Source organism: Delphinus delphis, chromosome 9 (assembly GCF_949987515.2).
Source record: "Delphinus delphis chromosome 9, mDelDel1.2, whole genome shotgun sequence".
Lineage (NCBI taxonomy): Eukaryota > Metazoa > Chordata > Mammalia > Artiodactyla > Delphinidae > Delphinus > Delphinus delphis.
The window spans coordinates 51,583,552-51,605,023 of record NC_082691.1 but is presented as its reverse complement, the minus strand read 5'-3'; the positions used below and the strand labels follow the sequence as shown (position 1 = coordinate 51,605,023).

The following is a 21,472-nucleotide window of genomic DNA, read 5'->3' as shown; positions in this document are numbered from 1 at the left end:
AGGCATTCCATGCAAATGGAAATCAAAAGAAAGCTGGAGTAGTAATACTCATATCAGACAAAATAGACGTTAAAATAAAGAATGTTACAAGAGACAAAGAAGGACACTACATTAATGATCAAGGGATCAATCCAAGAAGAAGATATAACAATTGTAATTATATATGCACCCAACACAGAAGCACCTCAATACATACGGCAAATAATAATAGCCATAAAAGGAGAAATCGACAGTACCACAATAATAGTGAGGAACTTTAACAACCCACTTCCATCAATGGACAGATCATCCAGACACAAAATCAATAAGGAAACACAGGCCTTAAATGCCACATTAGACCAGATGGACTTAATTGATATTTATAGACCTTCCATCCAAAAGCAGCAGAATACACAATCTTTTCAAGTGCACATGGAACATTCTCCAGGATTGAGCACATGCTGGGACACAAAGCAAGGCTCAGTAAATTTAAGAAAATTGAAATCATATCAAGCATCTTTTCCACCACAATGCTATGAGATTAGAAGTTCACTACAAGAAAATAACTGTACAAAAACACAAACACATGGAGGCTAAACAATATGCTACTAAACAACCAATGGATCACTGAAAAAAAATCAAAGAGGAAATCAAAAAATACCTAGAGACAAGTGAAAAAAAAAAGCATGACAATCCAAAACCTATGGGACGCAGCAAAAGCAGTTCTAAGAGGGAAGTTTATGGCAATACAATCCTACCTTGGAAACAAGAAAAATCTCAAATAAACTACCTAACGTGACACCTAAAGCAGCTAGAGAAAGAACAACAAACAAAACCCAAAGTCAGTAGAAGGAAAAAAACCATAAAGAGCAGAGCAGAAGTAAGTGAAATAGAGACAAAGAAAACAACAGAAAAGATCAATGAAACTAAAACTGGTTCTTTGAAAAGATAAACAAAAATGATAAATCTTTAGTCAGACTCATCAAGAAAAAAAAGGAGGGCTCAAATCAATAAAATTAGAAATAAAAAAAAGTTACAATGGACACCACAGCAATACAAAGGATCGTAAGAGACTACTACAAGCAACTATACACCAATAAAATGCACAACCTAGAAGAAATGGACAAATTAAGTTAGACAGGTACAATCTTCTAAGACTGAACCAGGAAGAAACAGAAAATATGAACAGACCAACCACAAGCACTGAAATTTAAACTGTGATTTTAAAACTTCCAACAAACAAAAGTTGAGGACCAGATGGCTTCACAGGCAAATTCTATCAAACATTTAGAAAAGAGTTAACACTTATCCTTCTGAAACTATTCCAAAAGGTTGCAGAGGAAGGAACATTCCCAAACTCATTCTATGAGGCCACCATCACCCTCATACCAAAACCAAAGATATCACAAAAAAATAAAATTTCAGGTTAATATCACTGATGAACACAGATGCAATAGTCCTCTACAAAACACTAGCAAACTGAATTCAACAAAACATTAAAAGGATCATACACCATGATCAAGTGGGATTTATCTCAGGGATGTAAGGATTTTTCAATATCCACAAATCAATTAGTGTGACAGACCACATTAACAAACTGAAAAATAAAAAACATATGATCATCTCAATGGATGCAAAAAAGCTTTTGACAAAATTCAACACCCATGTATGATAAAAACTCTCCAGAAAGTGGGCACAGAGGGAACCTACCTCAAAATAATAAAAGCTATATATGACAAACCCACAGCTAACATCGTCATCAATGGTGAAAAGCTGAAAGCAATTTCCTCTAAGATCAGGAACAAGACAAGGATGCCCAGTCTAGCCATTTTTTTTTTTAAACATAGTTCTGAAAGTCCTAGCCATGGCAATCAGAAAAGAAAAAGAAAAGGAATCCAAATTGGAAAAGAAGTAAAACTGTTGCAGAAGACATGATACTATACATAGAAAATCCTAAAGAGGCTACCAGAAAACTACTAGAACTCACCAATGAATTTGGTAAAGTTGTAGGATACAAAATTAATACACACAAATCTCTTATTTATATACACTAAAAACAAAAGATCAGAAGGAGAAATTAAGGAAACAATCCCATTTACCATAGGAATACACATACGTAAGGAGACAAAAGACCTCTGTTCTGAAAACTATAAGACACTGATGAAGGAAATCAAAGATGACACAACCAGATGGAAAGATATACCATGTTCTTGGACTGGAAGAGTCAATATTGTCAAAATGACTATACTACCCAAGGCAATATACAGATTCAATGCAATCCCTATTAAATTACCAACGGCATTTTTCACAGAAGTAGAACAAAAAATATTTAAATTTTTATGGAAACACAGAAGACCCCAAATAGACAAAGCAATCCTGAGAAAGAAAAACGGAGCTGGAGGAATCAGGCTCCCTGACTTCCGACTATAACACAAAGCTACAATAATCAAAACAGTATGTTACTAGCACAAAACCAGAAATATAGATCAATGGAACAGGATAGAATGTCCAGAAATAAACCCATGCACCTATGGTCAATTAACCTATGACAAAGGAGACAAGAATATACAATGGAGAAAAAACAGTCTCAATAAGTGGTGCTGGGAAAACTAAACAGCTATATATAAAAGAATTAAACTAGACATTCTCTAACACCATACATAAAAATAAAGTCAAAATGGGGCTTCCCTGGTGGTGCAGTGGTTAAGAGTCCGCCTGCCGATGCAGGGGACACGGGTTCGTGCCCCAGTCTGGGAAGGTCCCACATGCCGTGGAGCAGCTGGGCCCGTGAGCCATGGCCGCGGAGCCTGTGTGTCCAGAGCCTGTGCTCCGCAGTGGGAGAGGCCACAACAGTGAGAGGCCCACGTACCGCAAAAAAATAAAAAAATAAGTAAAGTCAAAATGGATTAAAAAGCTAAATGTAAGATTGGACACTATAAAATTCTTAGAGGAAAACAAAGGGAGAACACTCTCTGACATAAATTGCAGCAATATCTTTTTGAATCTACTTCCTAGAGTAATGAAAATAAAAACAAAAATGGGACCTAATTAAACTTAAAAGCTTTTGCACAGCAAAGGAAACCATAAACAAAACAAAAAGACAACGCACAGAATGAGAGAAAATATTTGCAAGTGATGCAACCCACAAGGGATTAATGTCCAAAACATACAAACAGTCCATGCAGCTCAATATCAAACAAAAAACAAAAAAACCCACCAACCCAATCAAAAAATGAGTAGAAAAGATCTAAATAGACCTTTCTCCGAAGAAGACATACAGGTGGCCAAAAAGTACATGAAAAGGTGGGCAACATCACTATTAGAAACATGCAAATCAAAATTACAATGAGGTATCACCTCACATTGGTCAGAGGAGCCATCATCAAAAAGTCTACAAACAATGAATGCTGGAGACAGTGTTGAGAAAACGGAACCCTCCTACACTGTTGGTGTGAATGTAAATTGGTACAACCATTGTGGAGAACATATGAAGGTTCCTTAAAACCTCCAAAAAATAGAACTACCATATGATCCAGCAATCCCACCCACTCCTGGGCATATATCCAGAGAAAACCCTAATTTGAAAAGATACATGCACCTCAACGTTCACTGTAGCACTATTTACAATAGCCAAGACATGGAAGCAACCTAAATGTCCTTCGACAGAGCAATGGATAAAGATGTGATATATATATACAATGGAATATATTTAAAAAGCCATAAAAAAGAATGAAATAATGCCATTGCAGCAACATGGATAGACCTAGAGATTATCGTACTAAGTGAAGTAAGTCAGAGAAAGACAAATATCATATGATATCACTTATATGTGGAATCTAATAAAATGATACAAATGAACTTATTTACAAAACAGAAACAGACTCACACACTTCGAAAACAAACATGGTTACCAAGGGGAAAGGTGGGGGGGAGGGATAAATTAGAAGTTTGGCATTAACATATACACACTACTATATATAAAATAGATAATCCACAAGGACCTATTGTATAGCACAGGGAACTCACTCAATATTCTGTTATAACCTATATGGGAAAAGAATCTGAAAAAGAATGGATATATGTATAACTGAATCGCTTTGCTATACATCTGAAACTAACGAAACATTGTAAATCAACTGTAATATAAAATAAAAATTTAAAAAAAACCTAAGATCAATAACCAAAAAGTTCAAAGAAAACTACAAATCACTGTATACTGTTCAGCCAATGTGTTAAATGCTCAGTTGCATACTATTATGGAAATGGCATTTATTCTATTTGTTTTCTTCTTCTCTAGTCACAAAATATAAGCTATCTTACCTGGGGTTTCATCAAGTAGAAAGATCTGTTAAAATGGTTATATAATGACCCTGACATAATGACCATCGATATCCAGAGGATCCAGAAGTATCACTCAAATTATCAGAGAAGGATTAAATTATGTCTGGAATTTTTTAAACATATAATAATTTTCCTGTATTATAATTCTCTGAGAACTGGTAATCTAAACTGGTACAGATGATGATACCCTATTAAAAAGATTTTAAAGTTAACTTCCATACCTCATTTCCTGACCATATCAGTTTCTACTAAATTAACAGTGTTGAAAAGTAAAACAATCTAGCTCTCTTTTATGCTGCAATGTTAATACCGAAACATATGAGAATTTTTTTTAAAGATTACCCAGATGTAGCAAAAATACCAAACTTTTAAAAGCCAAATTATCCATATTTGCATTGGCACAATTTATATGTGTATTGCTTATTAAAGACTTCTTCGTTTCTCAAAAAGTTAAACATAGAATTGCCATATGACCCAGCAATTCAACTCCTAGGTATGTACCCAAAAGAACTGAAACCAGGGACTCAAACAAATACTTGTACATAAACATCCACAGCAGCACTATTCACAATAGTTAAAAAGGCAGAAATAACCCATGTCCATCAACAGATGAATGGATAATCAAAATGTGGTATATACATACAACGGAATATTATTTAGCCATAAATAGGAATGAAGTTCTGATATATGCTATAGTGTGGATGAACCCTGAAAACATGTTAAATGAAATAAGCAAGACACAAAGGGCAAATATTGTATGATTCCACTTACATATAAGATCTAGAATAAGTAAATTCACAAAGACTGAATACAGATGAGAGGTTACCAGGAACTGGGGGAGGGAAGGATGGGGAGTGATGGCTTAACGGGCACAGAGTTTCTGCTTGGGGTGATGGAAAAGTTTTGGAAATAGTGGTGATGATTTCACAGCATTATAAATGTACTTAATGCCACTGAACTGCACACTTAAAAATGGTTACAATAGCATTTTATCTTATATATATTTTACAATAAAATAAAAAGAAAAAAAGACTTCCTTGCCCTTCTAGCATAAAGGAGTACATTCTTATTACTTAACTAAAGCAACTAGAAATTTTACAACACATGTAAAACTGTGATGTAACATATAAATCTGAACTCACTAAGTTTTCTCTAGGTTGTAATTTTAGAAATCTTGGAATTTTAGGGGTAATTTCCACTGGAGTTATTCTGACTACTGCATGCATTTCTATATTTAGCCTCTTTCTCAGGTCATCTGGGATCTGAAATATATAAAAATAAATAAAAAATATAAATATGTTAAAAGCTTGATTAAGAAATACTCCATAGCAGAAATACTGATGTTAACTTCTATCAATTCAGGCGAACGATAGACGCTATCATGATTTATAATATAACTAGATGGGCGTTCAGGTACTGTTATAACACATTTCAATTTTTCCCCTACATTTGTTTCTTTTAACATCCTCTTCAGAAGGTGATCAGTTTTGATCTATCCAGTCAAGCCTGTTTGAGTACCTGATGGCAGCTACTGCCACTCCTCACTGGTCATTCTCCCAACCTTTAAAGCAGAATGGGAAGTGCAGGCTCCTCAATGCCATCTTACCTGCTCTCCAGGACTTGACCGTTATCCCTTTTTCACCCCGTCCTCACCATGTAATATCAAGGAAATAATGGTATTTCCTACCTAATGGCAGAACCATTAATAGAAAGAAATAAGTCATAGTAAGTTCAGTGTTAGACAATTTGATTTTGAAGATGCAGTGGGATCTTCTTAAGTAAGAGATTAGAGCTAACAGAAAATACGAGGCATCGTTGGAACTTCAGAAAATGATGTAGGCTGAGAGATTAAAATTTTGTAAGTCGCCTACATAAAGGTCATAGGTAAAACTGTGAGAGTAAAAGAAACCTACAAAGGAGACCCCCTTTCCTTCCCATTGTTCTTCCCTGTCCTAACAATTTCCTCCCTTCTCACCCTGAAGTTTCATTTCACAATCGTTCAAAATTAGGTTCAAATAAAGGGGGCTGGTGACTCATTCCATATAAAATTCGTGTTAATATTTGAGGCCAGAGATTTCCCTGACAGTCCAGTGGTTAAAGCTTCACTTTCTGGTCTTCCCTGATGGTGCAGTGGTTGAGAGTCCGCCTGCTGATGCAGGGGACACGGGTTTGTAACCCGGTCTGGGGGGATCCCACGTGCCGCGGAGCGGCTGGGCCCGTGAGCCATGTCTGTTGAGCCTGCGCGTCCGGAGCCTGTGCTCCACAACGGGAGAGGCCACAGCAGTGAGAGGCCTGCGTACCGCAAAAAAAAAAAAAAAAAAAAAACAACTTTACCTTCCAATGCAGGGGATGTGGGTTCAATCCCTGGTTGGGGAACTAGGATCCCACATGCTTTGTGGCCAAAAAACCAAAACATAAAACAGAAGCAATATTGTAACAAATTCAATAAAGACTTTTAAAAATGGTCTGCATCAAAAAAAAAACCTTAAAAAAAAATATTTGAGGCCAGATGAGAAGCTGAAACGCTAGCTGCTCTACTTTGCTCTCCATCACACACAAGTTAAAGAGCCAATACCAGCAGGGTAAGGACCTTCTGGGTACATTTGAATCCAGGTCATCTCACGTAGTGGGTCTCTCCCTACACTGGGCATTTCCCCCAATACATAACAAGTCCTTCCTTTGCTTTCAAGAACTGGGAAGCACATCTTCTGCAGGCATTAAAGATGTGAGGCTTTGTAGGGCACTCCAATCAAAGCATGAACTCAAGAGTCAGCCTGCCTGGGTTTGAATCCTAGTTCTACTTATTAGCTAATAACCCCAGGCAAATAATTTTGACCTCTCTGGGCCTGTACCAATCTTAGCTTATGCCGGTCCAAGTTTACTTAGCCAGGAAATACACAAACCCTACCCAAACAAGGACTTTACCCTGCAATCAGAAATGTGTCCCCGCAGGAACTTTAGATACTATTTATTATACTGGTTTTCAATTTGTATATAAAATATTATTTTAGTTCATAATTTGGGGAAGTTCAAGCAACATAAAATTACTTCCTCCCCAATTATAAGATTTATACTAACCCATTTGCTGTACACCAGAAATTAACACAACACTGTAAATCAACTATATTTCAATTAAAAAAAAAGATTTATACTAACCCAAACTTTCCCAAGATGAAGAGCTTCTAAGTTTTTGGTGTATTTAATGGCATTCTCCAATTCCTCAAGTCCATTCCAGACTACCTTTAGCACACAGGCATTGCCACCTTCTTGACTATGGTCTGGGCTACTCTGTTTTTGATCTAGTGGTTCTGACATGTGCTTCTCTTTTTCAGGTGACAGGACATTTTGCTTCATTTTACTTTGCTGTTGCTTTGGAGAAAGTAGTTTAACTAGCTTTCCATAGGTCACAGTAAAGCTGGGCTCCACATCAAAATATTCCTGGTCCCATGGAAATACATGAATGGTATAATGTTTGTGAAACAGAGAAGTTGCTGATGCATTACATATGCTGGGAGGCTGAGATTTACATACTCTGAAAATATTATCCAGAGGAACAACTTTTGACTGCATATTTTTGAATGCATTGATTTCAGTTAACCCCCAGGATGTGTCTTGTTTCTTCTCAGACCCAAAAGAAAAAATGCTTCCTATCACAGTCCATAAGCTTGGTATTAATGATGAGTCAACTGTATCCTCTGAATCTGTTTCTTTCGACCCAGTGACTCCTACAGTATTTGATTGAAGTTGCTTCGTTTGAAGTTCTCTTGTCAATCCTTTTTGGTCTTCTGCATAATTATGAAATTTTCCATGTGCATTATCTGCTTTTGAAAATGTATTCTCTTTGGCTTCATGGGTCTTTGGCTGAATAAGGAGTTTGCTATCAGTTTCCAGCCTTCCATAAGGAGCAGCTGGTATTAGTGCAACTGTGTAGAAAATAAAGGTCATTAGTGTGCATTTACCTCTGCTTTGGATTCAGTGCTACTGTGAAGAGTATGATGGAAAATATTACAATGGCACCTACCAATCCGGATAAATATGTAAGCTTGCTGATCAACCCAAACAGGAAAAATGGCGTTTGGAAAAACTATTCGAATTTGATCTAGAAGATTCTGTTCAAGGGAAGCAGCATGCAGCTCCTAGAATCAATAAACAAAAAGATCAATTCACTTTACATTTTGTCTATTCCAGGCCTAGTAAGGAAATCTCAACTCATTCTTATAAATCAAACCAACTCAGAATATATAATGCCAGTCACAGAAGAGAAATCTAAAGACACTGATATGTTGGAGGATCAGATCAAGATGGTGAAGGAGCAGGACAGGGAGCTCACCTTCTCCCACAAATACATCAAAAATACATCTAACGTGTGGAACGGTTCTCACAGAATATCTAGTGAATGCTGGCAGAACACTGCAGACTTCCAAAAGGGCAAGAAAATCTCCATGTAACTGTGTAGGACAAAAGAATAAAGAAAAAAATAGAGAGAAAGGAATCGTGACAGGACCTGCGCTCCCGGGAGGGAACTGTGAAAGGTTTCCACACACTGGAAAGCCCCCTCACTGGTGGGGAGATCAGCTGGGACAGAGGGGGAGCTTCAGAGCCTTGGAGGAGAGTGCAGCAACCAGTTTGCAGAGGGGAAAGCGGAGAGAGACCTGCACAGATGGTCAGTGTGCTGCCCAGCATTCCCCAGCCTGAGATGCTTGTCCGCTGCGGCAGGTGGGGGCTGGGTGCTGAGGCTTGGGCTTTGGAGGTCAGACCTAGGCAGAGGACTGGGGTTGGCTGCATGAAGACAGCCTGAGGGGGGCTAGGGTGTGGTGCACCACAACCGAGAGAGTACAGGAATAAGCCTGGGCCCGCCAGAGAGGTAAGGTGCCATTGTTGGGGGGCATGCAAGGAGAGGGGCAGTAATACCATTGGAGCTTCTTTCTCCACATGTGCACTCTCAGGCAGCAGGGTACAGCCTATGTGCACTCGGGGGGCGGGTACAAGCCCCCACTGCCATCTTGGACTGCAGAGGCAGGTGCAGACCACTGCCGCCACCAAGTGTCCCACGCCTGGGCACCAACCGATGCCCCTCCCCTCCTGGGAGCGTGCACGGGCCATGCACCTGCATGGTCCCATCAAGGGGATAATGGCCAGCGCACACTGAGGAAAGAGATGGCAAGCACCCAAACCAAAAACAGCCCTCATGCCAAAAAAATATTAAACCCACACAAGCTATGCAGGGATGCTTCCACATATAAATAGCCCTCCAAGACTAGAGGAGATAACTGTTTCTCCTAAACTCACAGAGTAAGAGAAATATAAGCAAAATGAAGAAGCAGAGGAAATGCTCCCAGTTGAAAGACCAAGAGAATTCCCTTGAAGGAATAAACAAGGAAACAGACTTCTTCAGTCTAACAGACACCGACTTCAAAAGGGAGTAATGAAAATACTGAAGGAATTAAGAAAGCCTAAAGACAGAAATGCGGAGTACTGTAAAAAGGAAACAGAAACTATAAGGAGGAGCCAAGACAAAAGCTGAGCTAAAGGCAATGAATAGCAGAATGAATAATGCAGAAGACAGAATAAGTGATCTGGAAGACAGAATAATGGAAATTACTCAATTAAAACAGCAAGCACAGCCTAATGAAAAAAATGAAAGCAGTATTAGAGACTTATAATACAAAGCATCTCAATCTATGCATAACAGAGATTCCAGAAGAAGAAAGAGAAAAGGGGACTGAAAATGAAGAAATTATGGCGAAAACTTCTGAAACCTAAAGAAGGAAACAGATATCCCAATAGAGGAAGCACAGAAACAAGACGGACCTAAACAGACCTACACCAAGACATATTATAATAAAATGGCAAAACTTAAAGATGAAGAAAGGATTCTAAAGGCAGCAAGAGAAAAACAAAGAGTTAATTACAAGGAAACCTCCATAAGGCTATTAGCTGATTTCTCTACAAATACACTGTAGGCCAGAAAGGAGTGGCAAAATATATTCAAAGTCTTGAAAGGGAAAAATCTGCCATCTAGAATATCCTACCCAGCAAGATTATCATTTAGAATAGGAAGAAAAATAAAGAATTTTTCAGACAAGCAAAAACTAAAATAATACAGCAGTACTAAACCTATCCTAAAAGAAATATTAAAAGATCTTTTCTAAATAGAAAAGAAGAAGATATAGGAAGGAAGAAATCATGATTGGAAAGTAAACCACTTAAATTAGCCAGTATATAGATCAAAAAGAGAGAAAAAAAAAAACCCTGTCTGTGAAAGTGATGATAAATACAAGGAACAGCAAAAGGATAAACATGAAGATGTAAAAAAGGACATCAAAAAAAATAGATTCTTTTTTTTTGTTTTTTAGAATGTGTTTAAGCCTATATGACTATCAGTCTTAAGCAAGCAGATATAGGAAGGGGTTAACATACTTGAAAAACAGGGCAACCACAAATCAAAAACATACAATAGATTCACAAAAAGAAAAGAACACAAACATAAAATAAAAGGAAATCATCAAACCACAAAAGGAGAAACAAAAAGGAAGAAGAAGCAAAGAATCAACTGAAAAACAAGGTTTAATATGGCAATAAATAACATATGTATCACTAATTACCTTAAATGTCAGTGGACGAAATGCTCCCATCAAAAGGCATATAGAGTCGCAGACTGGATTAAAAAACAAGAGCCTACAATATGCTGCCTACAAAAGACCCACCTTAGGGCAAAGGACACACAAAGATTGAAAGTGAGGGGATGCAAAAAGATATTTCGTGCAAAAGCAAATGAAAAGCAAGTGGGGGTCACAATACTCATATCAGAAAAAACAGACTTTAAAACAAAGGCTAGGGCTTCCCTGGTGGCGCAGCGGTTGGGAGTCCGCCTGCCGATGCGGGGGACGCGGGTTCGTGCCCCGGTCTGGAAGGATCCCACATGCCGCGGAGTGGCTGGGCCCGTGGGCCATGGCTGCTGAGCCTGCGCGTCCGGAGCCTGTGCTCCACAGCGGGAGAGGCCACAGCAGTGAGAGGCCCGCGTACCGCAAAAAAAAAAAAAACAAAGGCTATAAAGAAAGATAAAGAAGGAAACTATATAATGACAAAAGGATCAAAACAAGAAGAGGATTTTACACTTGTCAGCATATATATGCACCCAGTATAGGAGCACCAAATACATAAAATAAATTCTAACAGACATAAAGGGAGAAATTGATGGGAATACAATAATAGTAAGAGACTTTTAACACCCCCTCACATCAATGGACAGTTCTTCTAGTCAGAAAATCAATAAGGCAACAGATTTTATGCAATCGTTATCAAATTACCCATGACATTTTACACAGAACTAGAACAAATAATCCAAAAAATTTATATGGAACCATGAAAGACCCAGAATTGCCAACGCAATCCTGAGGGGGTTAAAAAAAAAAAAAGCAGGAGGCATAACTCTCTCAGACAATACTACAAAGCTACAGTAATCAAAAGTGTGGTATTGGTATAAAAACAGACATACGGATCAACAGAACAGAATAGAGAGCCCAGAAATAAATCCACACACCTATGGTCAATTAATCTTTGACAAAGGAGGAAAGAATATAAAATGGGAAAAAGACAGTCTCTTTAGTAAGTGGTGCTGGGAAAGTTGGACAGCTGCATGTAAATCAATGAACTTAGAACACACCCTCACACCATGCACTAAAATAATCTCAAAATTGCTTAAAGACTTAAACATGACACCATAAAACTCCTAGAAGAGAGCATAGGCAAAACATTCTCTTGACTAAATTGTATCAATGTTTTCTTAGGTCAGTCTCCCAAGTCAATAGAAATAAAAACAAAAATAAACAAATGGGACCTAATCAAACTTACATGCTTTTGCACAGCAAAAGAAACCATAAAAAAACCAAAAAGACAACGTACAGAATGGGAGAAAATATTTGCAAATGATGTGACAGACAAGGGCTTAATCTCCAAAATATACAAACAGCTCATACAACTCAACAACAAAAAAATAAATAACCCCTCCGAAAAATGGGCAGAAGACCTAAATAGACATTTCTCCAAAGACGTACAGATGGCCAGTAGGCACATGAAAAGATGCTCAACATCACTAATTATTAGAGGAATGCAAATCAAAACTACAATGAGGTATACCACCTCTAACTGGTCAGAATGGCCGTCATGAAAAAGTCTACAAGTAACAAATGCTGGAGAGGATGTGGAGAAAAGGGAACCCACTACATTGTTGGTGGGAATGTAAGTTGGTGCACTCACTATGGAAAACAGTATGGCGATTCCTCAGAAAACTAAAAATAGAACCACCATATGATCCAGCCATCCCACTCCTAGGCATATACCTGGACAAAACTATAATTCAAAAAGATACATGCACCCCAATGTTCACAGCAGCACTATTCACTATAGCCAGGACGTGGAAACAACATAAATGTCCATCGACAGATGAATCAATAAAGAAGATGTGGTACATATACACAATGGAATACTACTCAGTCATAAAAAAGAACAAAATAATGCCACGTGCAGCAACATGGATGCAACGATAGATTATCATACTAAGTGAAGGAAGTCAGAATGAGAAAGACAAATACCATATGATATCACTTATATGTGGACTCTAAAATATGGCACAAATGAACCTATCTACAGAACAGAAACAGACTCACAGACACAGAGAACAGACTTGTGGCTGCCAAGGGGGAAGCGGGAGGGAGAGGGATGGACTGGGAGTTTGGGGTTGGTAGATGCAAATTATTACACTTAGAATGGATAAACAACAAGGTTGTACTGTATGGCACAGGGGACTATATCCAATCTGCTGGGATCAACCGTAATGGAAAAGAACATAAAAAAAAGAATGTATATATGTGTATAACTGCATTGCTTTGCTGTATAGCAGAAACTAGCACAAGATTGTAAATCAACTATAATTAAAAAAAAAAAAGACACTGATATTTTGAAGTAGTTTAACCTTAAACTGGGATAGTTCTCATTTTGTTTTCTTTACCAGTATCTCCCAATCATCTGCTGAGAGGGGTTCCACCTCAACTTGTTGACAAGACACCACATGGGAACAAGGCTTGAGAAACACCTGGAAAAAATTAAAGTACAAAACTACTATTAAAAGCCTTTTTTATATCCCTAGAAAATAAGAAGTTCTCTCTTTAGCTACGTAATTAATTTTGTGTGCATGTGTGTTTGTGTGTAGTCCTTAGGTAGGCCCTGATATACTCAGCATTTCAGAAAAAATTATTTTACAACCAATTATAAAATAAAGGAAAATACATTCTAGCACAATGTAAGTTTTAAAAAATAAAGATAGCTATTTAAAGAAAAGAAATATAAGTTAAAAATGCAAGAAAAAACAATAATGTCATGAAGTCATGGCTTGATCTTATATATAAATACTATTATTTCTAGCAGTTCTGCAATTTAGTTTTATAACTTACTTCAAGCCATGCTGCTTCTGGAAAAGTAAAAAAACACACTGAAATAGAGATCAGAACCAATTATTTAGAAGCATAATCACGCACAGCTAAAAAGTATAGCAAAACAAATATCCCCTCATTCTAGTCTATAGATACACAGGAAATCCTAGTGTCTCTCAAGAATTTGGAATTAACCTTCTTACTTTCTTTCCTCTTCTATGGGCATTTCTGGGGATTAGAGGAGTAAAATCCAAAGCCACTGAGTATTAAATGCTCCTTCTCTGCCTTTTGTGGATTGGAGCAGACTTTCCCCAAGTGCCTCACCTGTTGCTCAGTTATTTCCCTCAGTACCTCCCATATACCCTATTTGAAAGCGGTGACTCTAAGGAAGCACAAAACAAGAAGCTATCATCCTGGCCAAGCCAGTCCACTTTCTGTTCCTATCAATGATTGTTTGCGAGACAGTGCCTTAGTGGTGTTGTTACAATACAAAGAATGTGCAGAAAATCGGATAGAAGTTCACTTTGAAGCAAATGGGAATTAAAAACAAGCAGGACTGTTCAGGGTGCTGATAAAGACATCAACATCAGGAATAGGAAGTTGATTTTTCCCATAGGGAAGTGCCATATACTCAAAGAGAGCAGAACTATAACCTGCTATGCAATCCTGGGCAAAATAGCCCATCTCCCTAGGTTTGCAGAGCAAGGCACCAAAGTTAGTGATTTCTAAGGTCACTAAGCTGCTAAAGTTTTAAGATTCTAGCAAAAATTTAAGGTAAGCAAAAGACCAGTGCTAGGCCTATGGATTTCTCATCAGTGGCCTATTCTCATTATCAGAAACATGCATGAAAAAAATTAGTCTGTGTTCAAAACAAGTTAAAAAGATGTTGGGCTTCCCTGGTGGCACAGTGGTTGAGAGTCCGCCTGCCGATGCAGGGGACGTGGGTTCGTGCCCTGGTACGGGAAGATCCCACATGCCGCGGAGCGGCTGGGCCCATGAGCCATGGCCGCTGAGCCTGCGCGTCCAGAGCCTGTGCTCCGCAGCGGGAGAGGCCACAACAGTGAGAGGCCCGCGTACCGCAAAAAAAAAAAAAAAAAAAATGTGACATTCTTCAGTATTCTTGTGAGAAACTGGTAATAGAAAGCAATTTAGCCCCATCTATCAAATTTTTAAATGTGCAGTGCCCTAGACTTGGCAATTCAATTTTTAATATTTATTTCACTTCATACATATACAAACATGTTCAATGTATATTGTCTGTAATATGTGGAAAGGATCTCTGATATAGTTTGTGGGGGAAAAATTGCAGAAAATATGTATGATCTCATTCTTTAAATCCTGACGGTCTAATGAGATCCCACAGTACACAATCATTCTGAGGCTGGGATTAGAGAAAGGGAAAAACATTTTCTACTTTCAACTGTAAAACATTTGTACTGAATATGTATTACTTCTGCAGTTTAAAATAGTTAAAACCATAAACTGGTGAATATGATAAAATGAAGAGAAACATGAGTCCTTAAGCTTTAGAGTTTACAATCTAAGCACATGAAATTCACAGGCAAGACGAAACTGGAAAAATAATAACTCTCTTTTGTAGGACAGATCTTTTTAAATCAAGTATGACCCTGGAAGGTTAGAAAATCTGTCAGAAACAAATAAAATGAAGTTCAATAATAGTAAGTAAAATTCATTAATTCATATAGCAAAAAAAATTGCACAAAAACAAAATTAAGGTACCTGGAAAGTGAGTAAAATAGCAGAATACAAAATCAACTAGGGACCATGGGAGACTACTAGATAATGACTTAATGGAGTATATGGTAGATAGTGACTTAACAACAGTTACAGTCAACTTGAACATCCTGGATTGGTTATAGTAGCACACAAGTTAGGTGTCATCTTACCGCCTTAAAAAATATATCTGAACTTTTATTTCTATTGCTGTATTATGTGACATCAGAAGAAAGTCATTGTCATCACATTTTGTGCTTACCTGTTCCCCATTTGAAAGTCCAAGTTTCTGACCAAATTGTCTGCTAATTTCAGCCACATTTTCACCTTGATCACTAAAATGTCTACCTTCCACCCAGCTCAAGAATGCAGGCTCGTGACCCCAGGATACTTCTATAGCTTGATTCTATTTATTCAAAAAATAAGAAATGGGGGAGAAAAGTTTTGAAAGTTTTTACATGCTTCTCTGGATTCACATAAAAGATAAACTATTATTGCAATCCACACATACAAAAAGAGTTCTATAAATAGTTGATAGCACTCTGTTATATCCACATTTGTCACAGCATTTTAAAAGCTATAATCTGGGCTTCCCTGGTGGCGCAGTGGTTGAGAGTCCGCCTGCCGATGCAGGGGACATGGGTTCGTGCCCCAGTCTGGGAGGATCCCACATGCCGTGGAGCGGCTGGGCCCGTGAGCCATGGCTGCTGAGCCTGCGCTCCACAACGGGAAAGGCCACAACAGTGAGAGGCCCGCATACACACACACAAAAAAGCTATAATCTTTTCCAGTACCCAATGATGGTGATGCTATGGGTGAAACCAATACCCTTACATTCTTATGATGGCATTATAAATTGATTCAACCATTCCAGAATTTACAATGGCAACAGGTAGCCAATGAACTTACACAGCCTTTGACCTTGCTTATTTATTTAGAATTAATGATTCAAAGAAGAAGAACAAAACTACACCAGAACATATCTCTTCAGTATTTTCTATGTGAAAACTTAGGACTCCTCTATGAAAAAAAAAAAAAAAGAACTGTCTTATATGTCTAGCAATATGGAAATTACTAAATAAGCTGTAAATTTACCATTTTAGTCAATAAGTAGAAACATGTAATCAATAAAAATGTAATAGTATTTATTTATTAGAAGAGTAATACATGGTAAAAGCACAAAAAGTATAAAAGCATAAAATGTGAGGGCTGGTCCCTGTTCCCAGAGGTAATTACTGTTAATAGCTTATGTACATTCCAGAAATTTTATATTACGCAGCTTCTTAAATAATAATTTTTAAAAGTCTTGAACTATGGAAACATAAGTAAAAAAAAGCAAAGTATAAAATTTATTCTTCTTAAGAGCAATTATATAAACTATGTATGCCTGTGCTTAAGGATTAAAAAATGTTTTCTATGATTTAAAAATTACAAACCTACTAAAGAAACCTTGGGAAATATATAAACCTGGAAGGGAAAAAAGGAATTACTGATATTCCCATGTGAATATCAAACATGTTAGTCTATTTCTGGCTAATCCTTTTTTTAAATAAATTTATATATTTTTAAATTTATTTATTTTTGGCTGCACTGGGTCTTCGTTGCTGCGCAAGGGCTTTCTCTAGTTGTGGTGAGCGGGCTTCTCTTGCTGCGGGGCATGGGCTTCTGTAGTTGTGGCTCATAGGCTCTAGAGTGCAGGCTCAGTAGTTGTGGCGCACAGGCTTAGTCGCTCCGTGGCATGTGGGATCTTCCCGGACCAGGGCTCGAACCCATGTCCCTGCATTGGCAGGCGGATTCTTAACCACTGCGCCACCAGGGAAGTCCTTCTTACAATTCTTTACAGGACAGTTCCACCACTCTGGCTGACAAAATCTTTCCACTGAGAACAATGTGATACAGTAGAAAGAGACTCAGATTTGCAGTCAAAGTCCAAAGTTACTAGGTCAGCTGTAACTATGTGAGCTGAGATTATAAGAGTCAAAGTGACCAATCCCCCAAAAACTTTCTACGAGGTTTCATCAGTCATTGACATATAATGCAGATCAGCTGCCCTATTTCATATGAAGAAACTTTTAAAACCACAGATGTTAAATAAGGAAATATGAAATATGCCCTGAAATATCAAAAAGGAGAACCCACCAACTCCCCGGAAAAGGGAAAAATCAACTTCATTAAATATGAAAAATACTTCAATTATTCATTTGGTCAAAAGGTAGTAATCAGCCCCATAAAGTCATAATATATGTTCAGATATAAACTTTGCAGACTAATGTTGTGAGTTCATTTTTACGTCAAAAATCATTCACTTGGACCACAGAGCCCCTGGGCCCTCAGGTAGAGAGAAGAAAAGGACAGCCTAGAGAAAAAGGAGCCCCTTTTCCAGGAGTTCAATCTAATCAACAAATGACTGACCTGCTTTTGCCTAAACCCATGGTATCCATATCACTTGAAGGGAATTGCTGGGTGAAACCATAGGTTGTAGTGCCTTAGGATCGGCCAGGTCCGAGGCCTGGGTAACACAAAGGAAATGACAAAATGGCTATTTCTGGAAGGTGATTTAGGTTCATTTGGTTGCTCTCAGTGTGGATATGAATCCTTTCCCCTGTTTCAGTAATGCAGACAAAGTAACTGAGTTACAGTAGTGATTCTCAACTGAGGGTGATTTTCTCCCCCAGGAGACATTTGACAATGTCTCCAGATATTTTTGGTCACGACCAGGAGGAGGGGTGTTGCTGACATCTAGTGGGTAGAGGCCAAAGATGCTGCGAAATATCCTACAATACCCAGGACAGTCCCCCCACAACAGGAAATTTCCCAGCCTAAAATGTCAATAGTGCCAAGGTTAAGAAATCCTGAGTTAAAGGATCCTCTGGGTACCCAGTCCTGAAACAGGACTTGGATAAACAAAAGAAGACAATACTTAAAACACACAACAGAATATAACAAGTGAGCTGTGTCACAAAAACACTGCAGTGAAGTTTTGAAAAGGAGACAAATGTGGGCAACAGAGAATCTGAAACTACGTGGAGGAGGTAGAATTATGCTGTTTTTAAAAGTGTGGAATGAGGAAAAATGCTTTAGGGAAGAATAGCTTGAGTAAGAGCACAGAAGTGGGAAGAAGCCGGGTTATGGAAGAAACAGCGAGGAGGCGAGTGTTGATGATGCAGGTGAGTTACAGACGAGGGCAAATTAAGTGCATGGAAATGGACTGGCCAGCTTCCTCATGCGTGAAAGTACAGAAATGACCTAGATACCTAAGGTCTCTTTCACCATCAACATTCTGTGATTCTAGAACAACGGGTCTCAACTTTTTGTGCATCCAAGTAGCCTTAAGATATTTCTAAAACTACAGATGCCTGAAGCCCACTCCCCAAGGCTCTGATTCAGTAGGACTGAGGAAGAACCAGAACATCGGTATTTTTAAAGCCTTTTGCAACATGATAAATACAATTAACACTGTTGTATTAATATATATGAAACTTGTTGAGAGTAAACACTGAGTTCTCATCACAAGGAAAACATTTTTTTCTACTTCTATAATTTTTTATCTATATGAGATGATGGATGTTCACTAAACATTGTGCTCATCATTTCATGATGCATGTAAGTCAAATCATTATGCTGTACACTTTAAACTTACACAGGGCTGTATGCCAATTATATCTCAAAACTGAAAGAAAAAAGGTAAACCTGACACAGGCCAGAAAATCATCACTCTGACTCTTTACCCATTACAGTATTATCTGTATTATGTATTCAATGATTCAGCTGAAGTAAAATAATTCAACCTATTAACTCCCGACTCATGACTTTCTACTTTAACAATTATCCATGCCCTCTAACTCAATACTTCTGGGAGCCTATCCTAAATAACCAGAAAATAAAACAATGTTTTATTATATATCATACAACAAAGATATGTTATTTTTAACTTTTATTAAAATATAATTACAGTATCACTTTTAATGTCTAAAAATGGAATACAATATAAACATTCCATCACAGTGAACAATTAAATTATGTCAAACTTATGACAGAGTACTAATTAGCCACTAAAAGTGACAATTACCTTTTAACAAAATAAAACACTTATAATAACTCTAAGGGAAAATATCAAGATACAAAACTACATATAAGGGTGTGTGTAGGACTCCATTTCTGTTAAAAATAGAGATTAGAAACAAAACTAGAACGTTTGATGCAAACTGTTAACATTAGTTATCTTTAGGTTTGGGGATTATGGGTAACTTTATTTTCTTGTTTATAATTTTCCATGCTTTCCAAATTTCCTATAAAACATGTATTACTTTTCTAATTGGGGAGAAAAGTTGGCCTATTCTGCTGATATAGGCTGGACCAAAACAACAGTTTCTTCCAAGGCTAAAGGGATTTAAGTTTCAAAAATATATCTACGAATTAATGCCTATGAATACTTATTGAAGGCTAAAAATTTTAAAAATAGATCAAGACCACTAAATTCTTAAATAGTGATGAATGCAACACAGCATCCACATTTTAGAGCTACTGTAAGGAAGCAATCCTATAAACTCATTAGGTGGGGAGTGTTTCCTATAAACTCATTAGGTGGAGATTTGAAGGCACTGTGGGCAATTTCCATCAAAGCTGACTGAGAGCACAGGGCAGGCAGGATCTACCTGGGATCTGGTGACATAACTAACTCATCTCCTGCCATGAAGGGAGCTCATTAAGGCCAAGAGACTACCTACTTTATGGTAAAACAAATAATAGCAGGATCTGTTGAAATTAACGTGCTTTGAAAGACAGGGCAAATATAATCTAGAAAAGTAGTTATTAAAATGGAAAGGTGGGATATTTGAAATTATTGCAAACTCTTAAATATTTCCTGCAAGGATTAGCCAGTAGTGTGGTACTAGGCATCCAGGATTTTCAAAGATTTCGAATATTCTATCCTTTTGCCCCCAGAAGCACACTCAAACTCGTAGGCCAGGTGCCTCTATGTTAAAATAATGAAAGTAGGGATGTGGTTAGAGCTATGAACTACCACAATCACAATGTTCAGACGGCAACTGAAAGCAGAGGTTCAAGTAATCCTAACTACATACGTCCAAATATGCATAATCTCACTGCACATTCCCAGCACACCTCACAGGTGTTCCGAGTAACGGAGACGCTGGAAGAACCTTCATCTTATTAACCTATCCCGCTCGTGGGACACAGGGCTCAGTCTCTGTTAACCTACAGGGGCTCCACAAACCAAGGCTGCCCCTCCTTCTGGAGGCCCGGGCCACAGCCGTGCAGGCACCTGGAAATCACTGGTAGGAAAAACACTCTTTAAAAATGAAACAAAACAAAACCCAAAAAGACAAACCCGACTTCTCAAAAGCTTTTCCAACCTGGAGTGAGGAATAGCTGAACGCAGTGGCAGAGTATCAGGATGTTTGAAAGCCCAGTTTCACCGAGTAAAAGACCTGGAATGCGGCAAGTTAACTCAAAGGCTCGGGGCTGCACTAGACGTGGTATGGTTGCAAAGACCGCCCAGACCGGCCCACAGTCTGGCCTCTGAACCGGTCGGCGGCCCGGGCAAAGCAGCCCGCGTCCCGCCGCCGCGAGAGGCCTGAGCGGCCGCTGCGTCCCTAACAGACCTGGGCCCCGGCCGACCGCAGACGGCCCACCAGGTGCCTCGACTCGGGGCCGGGAATCCCGTCCGGGGCAGGCGCGTTACCTGCAGCAGATGCAGCTGGGCCACGAGGCGCCGCGGCAAATGGAGGAAGCAGTCGCGAGCGTTGGTGAAGGCTACGGTCACGACCGCCCCGTCACCCCCAGCACCCGCCAGGCGACCGCCGCCCCACATCATCCGCAAGCGCTGTTCCCGCGGCCACTCACCCTAGTCGACCCGGGCTAATCCGGCAGGCCGAGGACGTCGAAGCCGGAGAAGATCGATCGGCCCCGCCCCTAGTCCCGCCCATAGCCCTGCCGAGCGTCTGTAGCGGGAGGGGCGTGCGAGC

The 21,472-nt window shown here is 38.7% G+C and overlaps 1 protein-coding gene across 1 annotated transcript in view; it reads right to left on the bottom strand.

Moving 5' to 3' along the window:
• The window catches only part of PEX1 (peroxisomal biogenesis factor 1), a 73,630-nt gene extending 52,284 nt beyond the window's left edge, over positions 1-21,346 (bottom strand). The window contains exons 1-6 of the mRNA XM_060020535.1: positions 21,190-21,346; positions 15,748-15,891; positions 13,331-13,414; positions 8,342-8,456; positions 7,477-8,243; positions 5,463-5,582 (exon numbers count right to left, since the gene is read on the bottom strand). Coding sequence (XP_059876518.1) covers positions 5,463-5,582; positions 7,477-8,243; positions 8,342-8,456; positions 13,331-13,414; positions 15,748-15,891; positions 21,190-21,321 — 1,362 coding nt within the window. The 5' untranslated portion in view covers positions 21,322-21,346. The remainder of the gene's footprint in view (positions 1-5,462; positions 5,583-7,476; positions 8,244-8,341; positions 8,457-13,330; positions 13,415-15,747; positions 15,892-21,189) is intronic.
• Positions 21,347-21,472: the final 126 nt, after the last annotated feature.